At 36.8% G+C, this 22,664-nt stretch overlaps 1 protein-coding gene across 1 annotated transcript in view; it reads left to right on the plus strand.

Moving 5' to 3' along the window:
* LOC136715967 (catenin alpha-3) overlaps positions 1-22,664 on the plus strand; it is a 592,813-nt gene that overhangs the window by 41,757 nt on the left and 528,392 nt on the right. The window contains exons 4-5 of the mRNA XM_066693394.1: positions 1,363-1,529; positions 10,749-10,868. Coding sequence (XP_066549491.1) covers positions 1,363-1,529; positions 10,749-10,868 — 287 coding nt within the window. The remainder of the gene's footprint in view (positions 1-1,362; positions 1,530-10,748; positions 10,869-22,664) is intronic.

A 22,664-nucleotide genomic window follows, 5' to 3' on the forward strand; every position in this document is an offset into this window, starting at 1 on the left:
ATTCCTTGAAATGTCTAGTATAATCAGTATTTTACCATAGTGAAATTGCAGTATTATGGGATTTAGTTTATAAAACAGCTTTGTTGAAAAAATGTCAGCCTTTGCACAATAAATGTACGTGCTGCTTAATTTGAGATAAACATTTTGCAAAAGAATCGTTGTTTCGGATACACCTGAGTGTCCTAATGTTTATTATGATATGGTGTATATGAGCCAAATACTGTAACATTTCCCTGGGGCTAAATCCCAACCTAAAGTAAGTTCGTACAAAATCCTCAACGTCTGACATCATTGCTTTGTCTCCGGTATTCCATTTCGTTCAGTCTGTTATTATGTGGCAATTCCCTATCACGTAATAACGTAATAATTCCCTATCACGTAATTACGTGATATATATATATATATATATATATATATATATATATATATATATATATATATATTTTTTTTTTTTTTTTTTCGTGTGGCAGCAATACGCTTCCGTACTATACAGTGCTGTGGCGAGATGCATTCAGAAAACAATGCTGAATACAAGGCAATGAAGCAGCATTTGCGGCAACTAGATCAATCACAATGCTGCGCAGAGCGCTGTAACGCGTTTCTAGCACATCCTTCCAAGCTTACTGTACTGAACATTTCAAGACATTGCACAGAACAAGCCGCTGATGGCACAGGTTTTGATAGATATTGAGTTTTAATTGATAATTACAGTTAATTGTTTATTTTAGCATTTCAGTGTATTATCTTAATTTGCGTTTCAGTGTATTGTTTATTTTAATATTCCTGTGTATTGCGTATTATTAGTTTGTCAGTATTGTTTAATACTTTTATTTTCATTTTAGTGTATTTTTATTACAAAAGTTCTTTATTATGAAGTATAATATAAAAATGCATTTGCATTGTTTTCTTTGTTCAAATATAAGAAAACAACATTGTACTTTGGTAATTTATTTTGTATTTCATTCATCATACATTTACATTTTAAAGCAATTTCAGGCATTAAGTCATTATCATTATTTTCAAAATGTGGTACCTGGGAAGGATTTTTGTTTTTTCATCTGGAGTTGAAGTGGTTAAGTGTAATTTAAAATGTCTTGTCCTCCTCAGGGCAAGCCCCTGCTGTGAGTTTTTTTCAGTAATCAGAGCCCTGTATTTATAGAGTTTGGTGAAGTCGAGAATAGGATGCCATGTTGGCACCAGGACCCCATAAAAAAGCATTAATAATTTATTGTTGTGATTATTCAAATAATCGATCATTTTATGTACAGAATAATCGATTATCATAGTAATCGATAGCTGCCACCCTATGTAAGACATCTACACATTTTCATTGTAATTTTTTTTTACCCATTCCCGCTTTAGGTCACTCCTTGACACGGACTGCTAAAGAGTTTACAGACGATCCCTGTTACCTGTCCAAACGTGAGGCTGTGGTTCAGGCTGCACGCGCTCTTCTAGCTGCAGTTACCAGACTACTCATTCTTGCTGATATTATAGATGTCATCTTTCTGTTGGAACATCTGAACACTGTGAGTGCAAATGTTTTCATGGTCTTTGTTTTGCTTCCAACAATTTGTATTGTTTGTGGTCCAGTCCCAGAGTATTTGGGGGGGGCACAGGCACAGCAATTTTGAAAATGATAAGTGATTCTTGTATAGCCAGTGCTGTCGGAGCTCCCCGCTCGTATAGAACATTATAAGGGTCAAAATTAAATCTTTAATTCATAACTTAATTAGTCAATTTGTAAATCAATGAATAAATTAATCAAATAGTAAATTCATCAATTCATTTGTCAATTCGTAAATTAATTAATACATTTGTCAATTAAAGACAATCAATTCATAAATCAATTAATTTATTGAGCTGTTTGCCTTGTGATATTTCAATTTCATTTGGGAAATGATGTTTCAATTTCATTCTGCAAAAGAAAACTTATTTTTAATGATTGTCAATCACCTGAGGGGGCGGGTTTTGACCTTCACAAGGCACCAGTTTTGAGCCAGTTTTGAACACACACAATCGATGGTGTTGTAATTGTGAAGTGGGGCTCTCTCATAAGTGCTGTATTATTAATGTCCAAAAAGCATATGCAATACAGTTCTGTAACCCCATACACACTCACATACACAATTGTCTAAATTTATACATTGATTTTAAACTAATTCCAATAATTCAGTCAAATAGACTACTACACCTAGGGTAGGATTACATAAAAAATGTTCACACTGCACGTCGCTTGCAGAAGTATTAGCAACATGTCTGCAAATGGATATCCTGCTGCTAAACTTTCATGGTATTAAATCTAACATGATTTGCGTTGCAAAACGACCTTCTCACAGCTCTTTTCTAGCACAACGCAAGGGATTAAAACACAGCTTTCACACAGCCGCTTCTAGAAAACTACACAACTGTACTCAGTCGCGCTTTCATGTTTAGTTAGATGCCACTTTCTCAAGTTTTTTATGTAAATCCCATGATATACAGTCGTGTCATTTTTTATTAGCAGCTGGTTAAAGTTGTATTTAATCCCGCTCAAGAATACAGTGGGAGTGGTCCTCGAGTCCTCGGGGGTTCTGACAACGACGGGGAGTCGAACCCTGTTCTCCCACACCACAATGTCGCGATCCCGGGCCCTTTAGTGATGTGGTAAGATCACTGCATTGTGGTGCAGGGGAATGGGGTTTGAGTCCATGTTACGGCCAGAACCCTCTGGGTCGTTACAATATGTTATTGAATGTCATTTTATATTATGTTTTATACAGCAATATGTTAGTGTTTCGATTGTTTTTTACGTATTTTTTCATGACTTATTTGTTTAATTCACTTGTTTGTCTATTCTACTGTTGCTTTGTTCGTTGTTCTATAGTGGTGCCTACTATCGAGGAAATGGTAAACCTCACTCATACTCACTACAAAGTTATGTATATTCAGCCTATATCATATATAAGGGGGGTATTTCAATGCATGATACATTTGGTATTTCAACCCTGGAAAAGGCCGTCTGCAAAGAAATAAATAATAATAATAATAATAATAATAATAATAGTAATAGTAATAATTAATTTAAAGTTTTACATCTAACAGAAAAGGTGGCCTGTTCCTTTCAATTTTAAAATGAGACCGGGCCTCGTGGACGGAACAGAAAGGGGATTCGTTTTAAAAAAGAAACTAATGCAACACACAAGACACAGAAAATGTAGCAAAAACAGCGGTGGACAACACTAAAGGTGCACCTAGCCAACCTGAAAATGCAAGTATTTGATTTCGATTTCAAACGCACAGAAACACAGAGAGCTCACATTCTTGGGTCGAAGCGAAGAGGCAAAAGAGGAAGTTCCTCTGTGTGCATCACCTTTTATAGAAACAGGAATTAGAAAGGGACCTGTTTGAGTGACATTTCAATCGGGTTCCAATGGAAGTGTGTCGAAACCCATCCCCCTTGGGCAGTGCTTCCGACTTGAAAGATAACTAAACTATAACTATGATATAGAAGTAGAGGTGAAATTGGTAAGAAATAAGCACATTTATTCATAAAACCATCTGGTGGTGGGTTAATATAAATAGTTGTTGTCATTGTATTATGTCTAGCATATCTTAGCCTCAATTGATTTTAAAAGTTTCTAATATACAATCTGAGAATTCCAATCCTACTTCCAGTCACATGTGTCAAGGACATGGGTTATACAATGGAGTTTAAAAACTTGGGGTCAGAGGGCCAATGGAGGCTCAATGGAATGGGGAGGGTGAGGCTGGTTCCCCCTCCATGTAAAAAGTTACAAAATGTACAGAAAAGGCTCAAACATGAACAACAATTAGGTTGTTCATTATGACAACATTCATATTGCCAGATGGCTTACTATTTAATTTGTACAAAGGTAGTCTGTCAGTTAAGCAGCTTAACCATGCAGAAAATACATAGTATTCCTAAAGTCTGGTAATGTGTGGTTTCTGCAATTATCCTCACATTTATAATAAATACCTCACAGTTAAATTTGCCATATTTGTATGCACACACACTTTTTTGAAATGTAAATATAATATATAAGCAAATAGTTTCTACAACTTTTTTCAGTTACACTGCTTCACAAATGTAATGTACTTTTCAATTTTCTGTGTACCATAAACACTTCAAAAACTGTTTACTATATGTACTGTGTTCTTTTTATATTTGAATTTTGTGACACAATGAGCAATTATAAATACCCTGACATTTTGGGTCTCGCGCTATGATCTCTTACTGCAGTACTTTCTGAAATGATTGAAATGGCTGGCAGTGATGAGCTTTTTGCTGTAATCATATAATCTACAATAACCCCTCCACCTTCCCCCAATGAATACCCTTTGAACACTCTCCATCAATTCCCTATATTTAGCTTATCTCATAATTAGGGGTTCAAAAAAAAAACAGCACTCGTCAAGAGGACCTAACATTAAACAAATCTAAAGAATAGCTGCCCGAGAGCCTGAGCTAAACCACTTCTCAATTATTTTTAAGAAAACTGTGACCTAGATAGAGAAGCAGACATGCGATTGCCGTTGTCATGGGTTTCATGCTATTAACAGAAAGTGTTAAGGCAAGGATATATTGAAATTGTAGATTCTTAGAATGGGAAGCAATAGTTGAAAATATGAAGTAATATTTCTGGCTTGAAATTCTGTTACATTTGTCCTACTTGTTAAAAATGAAATAAGCTACCATGTTAACATACAAACATTGTAGTCAGGTTTCTGTTCCTTCAGTATATCTTCAACTATTTTGCATTGCAATGTTGAGAAAGGCAGATAGGAGAGCCTGGGAGACAGAGAAAGGGAACAGCGAGGGAGGAGGCTGGGGGGGGGATACAGGAGCACTGGCCCCTGCTGAAATCTGATTGGACCCCCGAGTGCCTCCTCCGTCACTACAAAATGTTCATAGTCAGTTTCCCGTTCATATTCTGGACAATGGGGTATGTTAATTTATTTTGCAAAAGTTGTCCTTTTTGTGTGTGTACTACCCAGCAAGAATCCAGGTGACAGAGGAGTTTAATTGAACACGTTGGTGTCTTGAACCAAAGAACCAGTGACGTCAGGGGCCGGGGGCGGGTCATAGATGTCTCCACCAGAAGTGATTTGCTGGAGTACAGCCACCATGTTTAAAATGCCAGTAGAGACGCGAACAGTGAGGAGAGTTTTGATTTAAAAATGAGCGAAATCAGCAGCAAACAGCGGTCTGTCGAGGAGAGAGATACTACAGTAACAATATGGTCTCACCAGGTCAACTAACTAGTTAGGAGTTGGCAAATGGCAGCAATGAAAGACGACTATTACAGCGATGTTATGATGATGGAGAGTTAATGCGACGATATAGATTGGACAGAAATGTTGTTTTTTAATGAACTGGTCATTAACTGGTCCGGTGTTATGCCGAATCCAGTGCCCCTACGTATGGAGGTTGATCAGTGCCAAAATTAAGATGAACGTGATTATGAACATGAAGATGATTATGAAGATGATTATGAACATGAACATGAAGATGAACATGAAGATGATTATGAACATGAAGATGAACATGATTATGAAGAGGATTATGAACGTGAACATGTCCCGGGTTGGTTTGCGCATGATTGATAATTTATGAATACATTCATTTTCTTAGCAATGCTAGGGCGAATTACACCAACCATACATATTCCACAGTAAGAGAAGATCAAATACACAAAAAGATCTGTTACAGTGATGTGCTTTGCAAGCGATCACACGCCAGCAGTGCTGACAATGGATTATTATTATTATTGTGTATTTGTTAGCAGACGCTCTTATCCAGGGCGACTTTCAACACATAGGAGCATTGATGCGTGTCTGGCAACAGGGACAATGCAACACTGATTTGGGACCATCATCCCAGAGTTCATCAATAAGCACAATTTCCCATCAAACCATTAACTTCACCTTAGATCGTCCGACAGTTTATTGATCTGCCCACGACTGCGCCCCAAATACCCCCAAAACAGCCGCATCCTTAATCAATAGGATAGGCTATAGTGATTGTTTTTTTAATCAAGAATAAAACGAAAAATACGCCACAAAATGAATGAAAATGTGAACTGTGTGCAGGGTGACGAATGCATATTAACTCTAACTTGTATTTTATTCAATACAGTAAAAGTGTCTGAAATAGCGAATCGGTGTAAATCCCTTAATGCATCAATAAAAATAAATACAAATAAAAGGCTGAGTTATCTTTGTATATCCGTATAGTTGTATTTTCGTTTCTGCTTGTCTACATGTGATTTAGTGTTTTTTGTTTTGTTTTTTACAATGTATCTGTGCTGTGTGTAGACGCTGAATGAGTTTGATTGTGATGTTAAACAGGGTTTCAGTCGCCTCGGTGCTGATTATTATTGCCGTGTGTTTCTCTTCCACTCCGTGCTTGGGAACGCCCACATCCAGTGACGTCAGCGTTCGGTTCCAAAACCGGTGGAAAAGCGGGTTCGGCAGTCAGTAGGCGGCCCACGGACCAAATCCGGACTAACAGACGCTTTTGACTGGACCGCGAGAATAATTTTAATTAACTTATTATCATGATATATATTTTAATGTAATGTTATGGAGGTTGGGTGCACTCAGTGCTTGTTATTGTGTGGAACCTAGTCGCAGCAATTCCTGGTTATTAGCCAGTAGGATGTTACGTATTAATATGGGATGTCCTCTAGAGCTAGTGTTCCCTTTAATTAGTGAGTTGATTGCTTGCAGATTCCCTGTTCGGGACTATTCTGGACAGGGGCAAGAGCGGCACTTTGTACTTGTTTGTACAAAAACAGGTATTCGGTTTTCCTGATTTCTATAAATAAGCAGCTAAAATGTGCATCGTTTGTCGTGTGGACATATGTCAACCTCGCCTCTAAAATATAAAAGTGCATACACAACAACCTGGGGGTGCACGGTGGCATAGCCTGTGTTCACTTAGAAACTCCTACGTAAGTGGTGGAAACAAAATATTTCCAATACAGACGCATATTTCTAGCAGCGCACTAATCGAGAATTGTGCATCCTCACCTGTTTCAATTACAGAGCTCCGCCTAAATAGATCTGTGATCGACAAGCACCAGAAACCGCATAGTTTGCATATATAATGTTGGTTGATATGGGATTTTTCGCTGGTGATATGTGGTTGTGACACAATATGTTTGATTCCAAATCTGCCTGATTTCATGGAGATTTTGAGCTGTTTTTTTTACTTCGAAATGACTCACAGATTTCTGGTCTCCAGTTGTCAATATTTTCTGGGGGTGGACCACCACACCCCCCACCCTGAATTACTCAATCATCTTTGCCCTCATTTTTCAACACTAATTTTGTGTAGTGCACAGTGGGACAATTGGAAATAGTAAATACTTGAATCTAAAAAGACACGAAATCCTTGAAAGTTTCTATTATGTTTATCTATTTGACTACACTAATCTTTAACAAATTAAAATGTAAGTGGTCTGAAACCATTTTAATACTAATATATACATTTATTTACTGTATTGTGGTATCTACAGGGTTACCAGTTTTAAACGGACATTCCTATTTTTCAGTGCTTTGATCTCCGTTCGGCAGGATTATTTTTAATATCTAAAAATTTTTTTTTTTGCCTGCTCGACCGTTTTCCAGCGCTGAACTTCAGTCCCGGGCTCATGTTTAACCCTTCGGCTCCGGCAGCGCTACAGTTCGATCATAGAATATTGATGTGTAAGTGATAGTGTTAGTTGACAAGCCTTTTTAAACAACTATTGGTTGTTAATAAATTTCTGACGGCTGTAAAGCTTTCATCAACCAATCAGGAAGGTTTTATTTTGTTGGGGCGTTAACAATTAAAAAAGCATATTAGGTTTAGAGGAGAAGGCAGTGTGAGTGAGACGACAGAACTGACAGGGCAGTGAAAAGACAAGACTTCGGGGGACGATTAATAACAGAAAATCAACATGGTGTTTTAGACATTTTCTTTGAAGAAACGGTGTATATGTGTGTGTATGTGTGTATATAATTTAAGAACATCCGTGCACTACAGTGTCTTCACTTCTATGAGGTGCTGGCCCAAATAAGGCAAAAATATATAAAGAAAATAAAATGTTGTAGCCGTACTCTCACTTATTAGTTATTTAGACCAGACTTTTATATTATTACAGATTCATTTTATAGAACAACTCACACTCACAACGCGTTTCGACACTGCTATGTCTTCATCAGGTACAGTGAGGGAAAAAAGTATTTGATCCCCTGCTGATTTTGTATGTTTGCCCACTGACAAAGAAATGATCAGTCTATAATTTTAATGGTAGCTGTATTTTAACAGTGAGAGACAGAATAACAACAAAAAAATCCAGAAAAACGCATTTCAAAAAAGTTATACATTGATTTGCATGTTAATGAGGGAAATAAGTATTTGGTCCCCTATCAATCAGCAAGATTTCTGGCTCCCAGGTGTCTTTCATACAGGTAACGAGCTGAGAGCACTCTCTTAAAGGGAGTGCTCCTAATCTCAGCTCGTTACCTGTATAAAAGACACCTGTCCACAGAAGCAATCAATCAATCAGATTCCAAACTCTCCACAATGGCCAAGACCAAAGAGCTGTCCAAGGATGTCAGGGACAAGATTGTAGACCTACACAAGGCTGGAATGGGCTACAAGACCATCGCCAAGCAGCTTGGTGAGAAGGTGACAGTTGGTGCGATTATTCGCAAATGGAAGAAACACAAAATAACTGTCAGTCTCCCTCGGTCTGGGGCTCCATGCAAAATCTCACCTCGTGGAGTTTCAATGATCATAAGAACGGTGAGGAATCAGCCCAGAACTACACGGGAAGATCTTGTTAATGATCTCAAGGCAGCTGGGACCATAGTCACCAAGAAAACAATTGGTAACACACTCGCCATGAAGGATTGAAATCCTGCAGTGCCCGCAAGGTCCCCCTGCTCAAGAAAGCACATGTACAGGCCCGTCTGAAGTTTGCCAATGAACTGGGTGAAAGTGTTGTGGTCAGATGTGGTCAACTCACCATGTTTGGAGGAGGAGGAATGCTGCCAATAACCCCAACAACACCATCCCCACCGTCAAACATGGAGGTGGAAACATTATGCTTTGAGGGTGTTTTTCTGCTAAGGGGACAGGACAACTGCACCGCATCAAAGGGACGATGGACGGGGCCATGTACTGTCAAATCTTGGGTGAGAACCTCCTTCCCTCAGCCAGGGCATTGAAAATGGGTCGTGGATGGGTATTCCAGCATGACAATGACCCAAAACACACAGCCAAGACAACAAAGGAGTGGCTCAAGAAGAAGCACATTAAGGTCCTGGAGTGGCCTAGCCAGTCTCCAGACCTTAATCCCATAGAAAATCTGTGGAGGGAATTGAAGGTTCGAGTTGCCAAACGTCAGCCTCAAAACCTTAATGACTTGGAGAGGATCTGCAAAGAGGAGTGGGACAAAATCCCTCCTGAGATGTGTGCAAACCTGGTGGCCAACTACAAGAAACGTCTGACCTCTGTGATTGCCAACAAGGGTGTTGCCACCAAGTTCTAAGTCGAAGGGGTCAAATACTTATTTCCCTCATTAACATGCAAATCAATTTATAACTTTTTTGAAATGCGATTTTCTGGATTTTTTTGATGTTATTCTGTCTCTCACTGTTAAAATACACCTACCATTAAAATTATAGACTGATCATTTCTTTGTCAGTGGGCAAACGTACAAAATCTGCAGGGGATCAGATACTTTTTTCCCTCACTGTATATATATACAATTAGAAAGCTTGGAGGTGCATTTGTGTAGGGTCTATTATAAAAAAAGATGGGTCTGCAAACCGTGAGCTCTATACTCTTAAGTGTCAGTATTTCAGTGATATTGTTAATATTCTTTCAGAACTTTTCTATTTTATGTCAGTGTCCAACACTGGGGTCCAGATTCCTCTGTGTACCACTCAGACTCTTGGCTTTATAATGTTTTCCACTGCGCCAAAGTATATGCCAAAACATATAAGACAGTGTAACATAATATTATCCTTGATCACCTCTCCTGACTACCTGGCTTCTTCAGATTTATTAATTGGAGTTAAAAAATAAATCCTGGAATCGTTTTGTTTAACAAAATTTAACCCCTTACGCTGACAACCCACTCTGCTACTCTTAAAAGGCACCGAATCTGTGTGCTTCTTTTTAATCTTGTGTACTCTTCACTGTTATGTTTGCCAAGTGTTTGATATCCCATGAAGCTGAAACTCTCAGCTTTCAAACGCAATTATACCCCCCTGCATTTACGCGCACACCCACCCCCCCCACCCCCCTCCAAACTGTGTGTTTACCCCAGGGGTTCTGAATGATGGCAGGTGACACGGAAACTGTAAATCAGATGTGCTTGATAATGAAGCGTGCTGGTAGCCAAGAGAATAAGCTTTCAAATGATGTGCGCATTGTAGGAATACAGTGTAACTTCTATGCACAGGAGCTGTGTGTAACACTGTCAAATAATGCTTAAGAGGGTGTAGTAACAGTATATAACTCTGAAATGTACATTATTTTTCAGTTTTCGGTAACCTAACCTCTGGCAGTTTACCGCTTACTTTTGTACCATTTCAGGTTATTCACGGGGCTTGAACTGCTTAAATTTCAAACTGGAAAAATGGGTGATGTTCTAAAACTTTTGCCGGGAGTGTATATATACATATATCTATATCACATATATATACCTGCTGTATGTCTTATTTTATGAGTTTATTTTATTTTTCAGATTCAGAAAACATTTGAATTTGTGAAAACTACATCCAGCAAGGCTGATCTCAAGAAGGCTTATCAAAAATTCGGAAGAGAGCTGAATGTGCTGGATAATCTGGCTCACAAACGACAACAGGTAAGAATTGCTGATCTACAATAATATTCTGTTTTTTTCATATCCAAGCAAGCAGGTTATGCTGCTAATATGTTCGTTTACTCATGTACTTATTTTATTAATTTATGGGCCGGATTAAATCAAAACTTTGACCCACCGCTAATAGCAAACTACTAACCTGTACATCATAGTGGTTACATTTATGATTATTAAAAATGAAGCTGCAACTGAGAACAGTTCAGTAGTTTTCTATTAACAGGTAGGTCAAAGTTTTGATTTAATCTGGCTCAATGTTATTAAATATTGTTTTCATGTCATATTAGGCTGTACTTTATTAGTTCTTTTGCATTTGAGAGTTCAAATATTTTACTGAATACGGAAGTCGGTCAGAACAATAAGTCTTCTGAAGAATATAATTTCTGCATTACTTTAACCAACACAAATCAGAATGTGAAATGGATATAAGGTTAGTATTGAAGGTATAGTAGTAGCCAAGTACAATACAGAAAAATGTACAGTATATAGTTTGGTGATTCAAAAACTACATAAAATAAGGGTGCAAGTAATTCTAAGATTCAGATCTTTATGATTTCAATGGTGTCATTTTATCTAGGAAAATATTTCATTACATTCAATCTTTTGCATTAAGTAAAACATCATTTACAGCAACCAAAATATACATAAGACCTAATGTTGAACTATACAGAGACTAAGTATAAGATTATGGAGTGCAGTTCTGGATATGTTCCCTGAGAAACTGAAGATAAGCGCACTGAGGCATTGAGACAGACAATACTCCAAGATATAAAAGAACAGCAAACATTTACAAGGCATATAACAAAATCTTTGCAGCAGTTTGGTCTATTTTAGTAGCTGAGTTAGCAAAAATGCATCTCAGTGATATAGTTTGTCTGATCCTTGCATCTCATAAATAATGATAGCTTGCAGCCTTACAAAAAATAGAAAGTTTATTTTGTGAGTAAGTTTTAATGTAATGAAACTTTTTGTTTATAGTATGTAATCTTATGTTGTGCTTTGTAAGACTAATATATTACTGGAATGTTGCATTCCAATGGATGTTCCACACAAAGGAAAAAAATATAAAAACTGCCAGCAATTGTCCAGTGGGTGGGCCTGGGCATAACAGGGTGGTCAAGGGCAAAAAATATCTACTGTTCTGTACACCAACTTGCTACTAATCACTGAAATGAACCACAACCGAGTACGAATTAAGTAAAGATGAAAACATTTCAGTATAGGCTACTATTACCCAAAATGATTAATTTTAGGCAATTCATTAACTAGCATTTCATATCAATTTTCTTATGCACTTATGTACTTTTTAATTTGTAATTTGTACTATGTTTTGATCTGTAATTCTACACTGTATTGCACTTTTATAATGCTCTTATGTTTTGTAAGTCGCCCTGGTTAAAGGCAACTTGCAGACAAACAAATACATACATGCATACATACATAAATAAAACTTCGGTAACACCGAACAGAACTGCAATGCCCAATCACCACAAATGCAGATTTGTACGAAACATTAGAAAGTTTACAAACGAGAGGAGGCCATTCGACCCATCATGCTCGTTTGGTATCCATTAATAAAGTGACCCAAGGATCACGTTCAGTCTGTTTTTAAATCTTCCTAAATTGTCGCTTCAACCACATTGCTGGGGAGTTTGTTCCAGATTAACACTGGGTTAGTTTCAAACAAACTTTTTGGTTTGTTTGCTTTTAAACAATGTATCAGTGTGGTAGTTCACATTTTCCTTGTGTACAAACGTGCTGAGTTCGTTTGGAAATGAACTGGGTTTTGTTTTTATGATTTTGTGTTTTCTCAGGACTCACATCACTTATGTTCACATTGCAGTAATCTAATTAATTTGGTTAATTTTGTATTAATAAAACACCAGATATTTACATTTTACATAATTAGTGCATATAATAAATGGCAGCATAACGCATACAATAACAAATAAGAAAGTAAGAAAGTAACTAAATATAGTAGTCCCAAACACATTTGACTGTTCTGTTGTTCTGATACAACCAAATCATATATTTGTGCATTAACATTGTGTAGGATGTCATCAATCTGCGCAGATCTGACCAGCAAAGCAATTAATTTTCAGAATCTATGATGAAAGTCTGCATTGTGAATGCATCCAATATTCCAACATACTGTATGTTGTTATTGAATACAACTATAGACTGCTATACTTCTGATTATAATAATCAGTTTTGCACTGACGAATTGTGATTGTTTTACTTACATAAAAAAATATACAGAACAGTAATGTGACATCACCAAAATATTCATCTAGGACTATTTTACTGCTACTGCCATACCATTACAAATACAGTGCTACTTTACATAATACATTAAACATAATGGGGTGTATTCATCAAGGGTTTTTACAGCAATTTGTTATTTCTGACACTTACTTTCACACACAAACAAAAGTACAAATACATAATCATGTATACAAGTTTTAGGATTACAACATTAGTTACATACAAAAATAGAAAACAAATTGGCAGATGACAGTATTAGGCAGAATGTACAATAATAACTTGGGACAACACATAATGCGATAAAGCACATTTAAAAAGTAATATGGATATATAGACATCCAGCTTCCATTCATGGCTCCATATTACAGTATCTTACTCATAGCTGTAGCATACGTGTAGGGTTTTTGAAGGCTGATATCCAAGAGCAATGAAATCCATCTCCACTACATTTCTGTGATCGTTTAAATGGTTCAGGTAACGATAGTTGTTTTGGCGCAGTGTTTTTCCGTTCTTCCTCTTTCTTTTACATAGGCTACATTTAACTTAAGTACTCATTTTATTTAGCAAAGTGGTGCGTCTTGATGTGATGCATTAAATTTGTTGATTTGAAATATTTACCGTTGTTACGACCATGTGAAATATGTGTAGCACATAGCTTGCAATAAGCTGTTCTAATGTTATTTTCGGACATAAAAAAAAGAAAAGAAAAATGCGCTCTATTGAGATATATTTACTGCTACGGATTGCACATTGCACACCACTGCAAATACTTTAAACATTATCGACTATAATGAACAACAACAACAAAAAAGAAACAGCTGATAATGTAGTTTCTCCCTTTATCATTGCCGATACAATAACCAGCCGATGTATCTGTGCAACCCTACTGAAAAGTATAATTTTTCCCTCCATTGCTTCGTTAAAAATGTAATTAAGTATTTCGAACTTTATGTGACAGTCAACTAAAATAAATGTATCTTATATTACTGTGGACTCTTTTCCATTTTTTCCATATCTCTGATATGAAATTAAGATTTTGTGAAACAGTTGCAAGGTAACGTATCATTGTAGTAATAGTACTCAAGATTGGAAAGGTTAAGCCCCTTGTATTAGAAAATGTATGCATAATTATCACATCACACCTTCTACTGATAACACTGAACTAAAGACATGTTCATGTCATAAATCTGTAGCACCTATTGGTGCTGAGAGTAGCACTTTAAGATGACTGAGCAGCTCAAAATCCATTGGCAAATTCGGCGCACAGAAGTGAGCAGTCTGAGAATGACCCCCGTTGTGGGCCATGGGCACTCTGTAATCTCAGGGATTTTTAAACCTGCTGAAATAAGGGCTATGTTGAGCGCAGTGGGGGCTTAATCATTCCTAAACGTGAGCAGAATTCAGCAGCAGCAGCAGCTGAAAGGATTTTTTGCACTGAGAATATCATATATTCTTATTCAGAGACAAGCCTGTTGTGGTTAGAAAGAAACCACCAATGAGCTGTATAATGGAAATAAAATGGTATGTGCAAATACATTTTCGGTGGTTGTATTTGTCTTTATTATACTATTTTCATTGGTCATTGACAGCATTGAGGAGGTTCTTCAGATTTTTTTTTTTTTTTTTTTGGTTGTCATCAGTATAAACTAATTATTTTCATGTCACTTATGTGCCAGAAGCACATTAGTTACATCTGTGACAGGTGATGCCTGGGAAAATTAATTTTCAATGTTATACTTATTGGGTTATTTTGTATGTGTTACTTATAGTCTAAGTATTCGTTTCTAGACTGGTGTGAATACAGAGTGGGAGCTGGGGGGTAATTTCAGCAGGGGGTATAGGTAGATTTTCAACATAAATAGATTGAAGCTCCAAACTGTTTATTTTTTTCCTAGAGAGTGATGATAGAAAGATAATAAGGCCACTTATCTATGTTTGTAGCTTGAAAAAGAAGACCCTTTTTTACTAAGGGTTTTAGGTCTTTTTGAAGGCTGCTGTGTTCTGATTTTCCTGATTTGGTCTCACAACACTGCAGAAACAGTGATGTTGCTCTATGATTCATGTGTCCTGGTTCCTCTGCATATTTCAGATGGATTGAGGGCAGGATTAAAAAAAAAATGTTCGCAAGATGCGAACGCGAAAAGTTGCGGAAGAGTTGCAGGAGGGAATCTCACAGCGCAGCTTCTTGTTGAATTAAATATAAAATACCAGGACCTGCGAATGGGGAGGAGACATGTTTTGCTGGCGTGACTTTGGAGATGGGCAGGAAGCGCGAGAAGCACCATGAGCCAATCACAGCGTTTGTTATTGAAGAGAAACCAGAGGGTGGTCCCGCCAGAGGCAGCGAGGGTGTGTAAAAGCATAATAAACATAGAAACCTGATGCTCTGTGTTGTAAATCCAAAGCGTTAATCTCCCCGATGATACAAAACCACAAGCCTAATGTACTTCGTAGCAGTTACAAATATGAGTAGAAGAAAAAAAAAGAAATAAAAACCGAAGCCGTCTTTGACAGCTGTGTAGTTATTATTATTGGCAGATAATAATCTGCCTCTTATCCAGGCATTATCTATATTAGCGGGGGGATCAATGCTAATGTGTTTGCTCATATGTGAACAACAGATCAATGTAAATCTTTATTCAGCATCCACTTAGGTGTAGCGTTGCAGCTACATACAAACTGATGCACTTGCTACAAAACTGTATATAGTGGTTACATTTATGATTTGAAGAAACTAGCAAATAAAAAATAAGCCGCAACTGTTTACAATTGTGTAATTTTCTATTGCATGTCGAAGTGTTGATGTAATCCGAGCCCTGGTTATTGTGATATAAACGCCTATTGCAACTTTTATTATCACATTTTTATATAATTCGATGCCATACTGTAAGAGGCAATTAGTACAAACTATTTGCATGGTGTCACAGGGGGCAGTACTTATCCTGACAGTAGAGCCCTGCAGCACACATGCACACTCGCCATATCTCTCCAAAGAATGTGTGCACTGTGGCCACACTGACAAAAGATGTAATGTTCAAAAAAGCTGTTATACTGTATGTTTACACTGTCATTCGGTGTTCGATTTGGTCACTGGTGAGTGCATTTTCTCATTTTTAAATTGAAAAGAACATGGCCCACCTTTTCTGTTTCCTGTAAAACTAATGCCAAATGTACCATGCATGAAAACATCCCCCTTATATAGGATATAGGCTGAATATACATAACGTTGTAGTGAGTATGAGTGGTTTAATATTTACTCGATAGTAGGCACTTCTCCACCATAGATCTGTTAAGAAGGAAACCATTTTTAAGACATCAAAAAGTTTTCAGACCAACAAGCAAATGCAAGAGCAGAACAAATGAACAAATTCATGAAATAAGTCATAGGTCACACTTTACAATAAGGTACCGTGATTCCTCATGAATTAATATGAGGAATTATGATACCCAAATATATGAAAAGAAATAACCGAAATGAACATTGCTCTCGTGTTGTGCAACAGAAGAGCTGCGAGAAGGTTGTTTTGAGGCGCAAATTGTGTTAGATTTAATACCACGAAAGTTTAGCAGCGTGATATCCATTCACAGACATGCTGCCAATGCTTCTGTGAACAACTCACTGCGTGAACATTTTTGATTTAATGCTGCCCTTAATCTTGAAATAGAAAATTTGGAGTAATGGGCTCATAGCATTGTCTTTCAGAATTGAAACTTTCTGCTTTGCTTTTACTCCTCTGCATTTAAATTAACAGGTTTATTATAAACATTTATTTAAACACTGAAATTGGCACATTCATTTAATCAAAAGTGTAGTCTAGTTTACCTTTAATATTTAAATCAGCTACTCTAAAAAGAATGTGTTAAATTAATGAATATTCTCCCTTGGATCATTGCTGAATATTTCAAAATAAGGTAATACAAAAACTGTCAGTTTTTGTTTCCCCGGAGGAGTGATATATTTTCATCAGCCTTTCATGTATAAAACGCAAATTGTTGTTACCTCCCAATAAATGTTTATTTTATTTTGTTCTGAAAATGCTATCAGAAAGCTGGGTGGTGGTGCAATTTACCTTTGTAATATTTTGCCCATGTCAGGGGCTTATGACTTAATCACAACATAAAAACTTCTGGTGGTCCCATTTGAATTCAGGTTCACATTATTCCAGATATAACAATAGGTGCAATCGGAGAGCCTTCAACCTCAAAGAGGGATTGAAATAAATAAGAACTAACAGAAAAGTGAGCAAAAACCTTATGTGCAGGAGACATCTTCCGTCATGTTCCTGAAGTGACATTTGGTTGTATTGTTCTTATTTCCCAATGAAACAATGCATTGACATGTTTGACCCTCCATTTTCTCATGCCAGTACAGATAATTATGCTAAGTATAGTAACCCATATAAACCATATTTCGGAGAGCAGCAAAGGGGAAATGGTTTCTTTTAGTAAGGTAATTTATCACAAAATATTGTCAATGAACTTTGTCTGTGAAGAAAATTGGGATTTGACCATGGGGATGCAATTAACAACATGGGATTTGACAATACACATGCAGAACGCAGTATTAAGGTCAGGTCATGACATTTTTTATTATACTGATGGACCATGTTTAAATGGTCTGTCAATCACAATCATTATTTGGGAACAGCAGGATACTAACTATGATGGGACTATGGGTCAAGGTGAATAATTATTTGCCTCTTCTGATGCCTGCACTGCCATTTGTTCCTTTTCTACACTGTTAGCCTAGGGCATGAGCAATAGAGCTACAGTGTCAGACTGAGAAACAGACCAGCTTCCAATGTCAGCACCATCAGCTCAAAGGTGGATAATAAATGACAGTGACAAGAATAGAATTTCCTCAGTTCACTCCCCCCAACCAAATAGGGTGCTTTGACAGTAATGCACTAGTGACTGGGGACACCTGATCACAACCCCCACCCTAATGGTATAGCCTTAAATCAGACATCCTGCTCCCACGCAATATCATTTTTTTTACTTCTGTAATTATTTTTTGAAGCTGCGAATGCTGAAATAGTTAGAAAATATATCTAAATATAAACCCTGCCATTAACAGAAATAGACCTGTACAGGTCATAACAGCATGGGCAACAATTATAATAATGAGTAACAGTGCATTATTTGTTATTGAGCCCTTTGCAAGGTTGCCACTGTTCACTTCACAGAATAAAATAACAATTAGTGTTGGGGTCATTACTGACCAAAAGTAATATATTAGTCTTATACATTTTTTGAGAAAAAAGTAATATTAATATTTTACATTTAAAATGACTAGTTATATTACCTGCTACATTCCTTCCCTTTGCCCTGCCAAACAATGTAACTAATCTCCATAGTCTGGTAATGTGTTTTTTAAATGTATACCAAACACATAAATTGTGTATTTTAGGTCTGTGGGTAACTTTACTTCTCGGGTTAGTAGCGTAGACAACTGCACATGGGCATTATTATCTTACTGTTACTTCACACAGATTACTTTGGCAACTTCATTACAAAGCCTCAGTAATAATAGAAAACTGAATATTGTGCCAGTAGTCTGCTCTAAACTGTGTAACAATTAAAACAGTAAATACAAATAAAGTGGGAGCACAATAGGGATTGTTGCATACTCAACAACCTCTACTGCATGGAGTTCATTGCTACGGAGGCTATTTTCCATATCAGGAAAAGAAATCTAGGAATAGTCTTAAAATCAGTTGTCTTTATTAAAATAAATGACCCTTGAACGAAAGTGTCTTCTGCAGGTGATTGGCCCTGTAAAAAATGATTGACAAGCATTTCCTGAAAAGTGACTGGCTGCATAAAAAGATAACCAATGCCAGCGTTTGGAATACTGTGTGGGCGTAACTTGTACGGAGAAGGAGTGTTTTTTTTTTTAAATGCCTCAAGCTAATTACAGTAGCCCATCAATGCTCAGGGGGGATGCACCTCTCCCGTCTTCAGGGGGTAGGTGCCTCACTTGTGGCCCCTGAGGAGCCATCCATGCAGCTGAAACATAATGAATTTTGTTTGGATAGATTAGTTAGTGATGTGTGACGGAGGGGTGAAGAATACAGCATATACAATGTGCAATACGTCCAGAAACATCTGCAGCAGTTGGTAAGTAAAGACTATGGAAGGAATGCTAGACTACAGAACTAATTCAGCCCCAGATGCCTAAATCAGTGTATAACCTGCTATATTGTACGGTTGTGTTACTGTATGATTATTCTTGAAATGTATGTATTTTGTTTCAACTGTAACTTGCACTGGTTAAGGGTGTCTGCTAAGTAAATTAAATATAATACGGAAAAAAGTGCTGCTTGAGGTACAAATCTGTAGTAAGAGTAATAAGTTAAGGTAGTCAAGTTGTGCCGTTTAAAAGACACATCTACACATCTACATTTTGTGATGATTACAATAATAATAATAGGCTAATAATAATAATTATTATTATAATAAATAGCAAATTATTTTGTATTGTTGCACATGGAAAATATCTCTTACGGTAACGTAATGTCTGAATAAAATGTTGTCTATACACGTTTATCTCTTTGTAGTATTTCTTAACAGAAACGTGCATTTATTACTCTGTCTCTGATGATGTAAGCATAAAGAATAAAATAGCCTCAAAAGTCCTTTCCACGTCTATCGCTCGTAGTGTTGTTTTCTGTATTTGTTTTTATAACGAAACGCAACACTATCCCACAATCGCTTTGACTCCTCCCACAACAGGGGACGGACTTTCAACAATGGCCAGGTTTTACAGAAAGCTCTGGAACGACACGGCACGGCATGTACGCTTAGGCCAGTGGAACCGAGGCATAAGTCTTCTGCCTGGATGTAAAGGCAGAGACAGAAAGAGCATCCCTGACATTGGCTGGTAGATTAATTCCAGTGTCCCTCAGTAGATGAATGACATGGGTATCTAACCAAACCCTGTTGTGTGTGGTTTACTGTGGAAACTTGACATCCCAGTATTTACCAGCCCTACCTTGCTTTGGTTTTCAAAATAAATTCATAGCTGGCATTGCTGTAGGCTTTAAAACCTTAGGAAGGACCTACTTTAATTCAAATTCCTGTGAGATATACTCTACCCCTTTTTACAAAAAATATTGCTTATGATACATATTAGATGTTTTTTTTAGCTGCACTATTTCTAAAACTAATACATTATACTTTTCATTATATTGTTAGGCTTTATGCCATTTTTCAATGTACATTTTTTTAATGTTTATGCTTCTCACAAAAAACAGCGCAAGGCAATTTATGCTTATGAGCAGGACTATAATTTAAATTATTTTGAATTGAATAAATAATAACAATAATAAATAAAAACTGTAATATGGTAGAAGAATTCAAATCAAATTTAAAAATTGTTATTACACTCACTCATCTGATTAACAGTCATGCAAACTGGCTAATATGAATATAAATGCTTTTGCAGTTGAATTGGCAAAACAAATATGCTACTATTTATCACTCCACTGCATATAATAGGAGATCTTATTCCCTCTTATTTGATAGCATAGATTATATATATATATATATATATATATATATATATCAGTGATGTGCTGTGACAAAATCAAGTGGGGAAGAAGTCATGGCAACCCTCACCCAGATTTTACCCTTTTGTTTTGAAATACTATATTGCAATGTTGCATTATGTACTGTACATATTATGGATACAAAATAACAGACCTAAGTTACTTTCTTAATGAGATAGACATAAATAGTTTTATTTTGACTATTTTCCCCTTTGCAAATTATACAAATGTAGAAAGTTTCTCACCAGATTACCTGTTCATAAGATGCGATCATGTTTTTGAGCTGACTTTTTTAGACATCCCAGATTGCGGTAGTCAATACTGTTCCAAAAAAATGCCTTTTCTGTCCTGAACAAAAGACTACCGGCTACCTGTAAGCCATGGATACCTTTCATGGTTTGAACCGTGAAAGTGCGAGTGTATCTTTTCCCTTCCTTAGTCAGATTGGGGATCTGTGGTGTATGTCTCCCTTTTTTTCAGAGAAAGTTCTGCTTGAAAAAGAATTTGTAAACAAAATCGACTATGATGTCTCTGTTGTCAGATGATCTGTTTATTTTTAATGTAAAATAAAATGTAAAATATGTTTGAAGGTATTTGTATTTTCAATATCCAGCAAACTGGTTGACACTTAGCAAGGAATATTAATGTTGGTGGTTGCTCAGTTGCTCACTAATAATTGGACAGCAATCAGAGCTTTGACTTTCGCATTGGTTGCTGACACAGGGCCTTTAAGTGAGGCAGGTAATACCCTGGGAGATTGATGGCCCACCTCTGCTCACTCTGCTCAAAAGGAATATTCTTCGATTCGCCTATTGGTTAAACTCAAGAGCTTCAACTGAAATGGAGAATACCCTGGCAGATATAAAGAAAATCATCTCAGAACACAAACGTTTATGAAGTCACCCTAGCCGCTGTGACCCACCACTGCAAGTTATATGCAAGTGAGTGAAGCAACTTATGTAATTCATTCATAATTTATTTTCAGACATTTTCTGCCAATCATATAGGTGTTTTAGTAGATTAGGGAGGCATTGTGCAGTGGATTATGGGATTAGTTCTTCAAGTACTTTTATAATCACATTTTATACATAATAGCCAAAATATTGCTGAACATACTATACATATTACAAAAGCATGACATGACTGTATGAACATTATTGAGTGTCTGCCTGATAAAGGTTTCGAGATAAAGAAAACCTAGGGAGACAACAATAGGGGGACAATCTGGTTATAACTTTACCCAGAAGTATAGAAGTATGTTCTATTTAGTTGCAAAAACTGAAAAAAATGCCTTTTAATTGAAGCATAATCGGTTTATAATAATATAATGAAACAATTATTTTGGCATATAGACACACATGTCTCCTTTAGGTCCAAATTGTATATTTTCATACTGTAAATTCTATATGTGTATCTACCCGTCTACCTGGTAGCAAAGCACAGGAGAGTGTGAAAGGTACGAGCCTCAGTACTTTAAACTCATAGTCAGACACACAGGGCTTTAAAGCTTTTTCTTGGTTGTCATTATGCTGCCTTCTTGTGATCTTCATCCTTAAGTATGGGATTTCCTTAATACAATGGTGAATTGATGTAGATTTACCCCATTGATAGTCTTCTCTGTTCAGAGAAAAGCAGCTTTTTTCTTTTCAGTTCATTTAATGAGATACTCCTGAGTGCTATTGGCATGGGAGAGTGGGTGTTATCAGCTATGGCTGTGTTAAGTGGAATAGGGGATGGCACTTCAGTGGGCAGTTTCTGTACCCTTTGTGTTTGTAATAATTGAGAACAGCAGCTACAAACTGATGTGAAAGTAATGTAGAAGTATTTTTTTTGGGCTGTTTGATTGCATTTGACTGTTGCACTGGAAAATGTCTCAAATCATAACAGTAGGTCCTTTCACAAATACAGAGAGAAAGACATTACTTATTGTGGATAGCCAGGAATGGAGGCTCAGAGACAGAACCAC

The sequence above is a fragment of the Amia ocellicauda genome, chromosome 20, assembly GCF_036373705.1.
Source record: "Amia ocellicauda isolate fAmiCal2 chromosome 20, fAmiCal2.hap1, whole genome shotgun sequence".
In the NCBI taxonomy this organism is placed as follows: domain Eukaryota; kingdom Metazoa; phylum Chordata; class Actinopteri; order Amiiformes; family Amiidae; genus Amia; species Amia ocellicauda.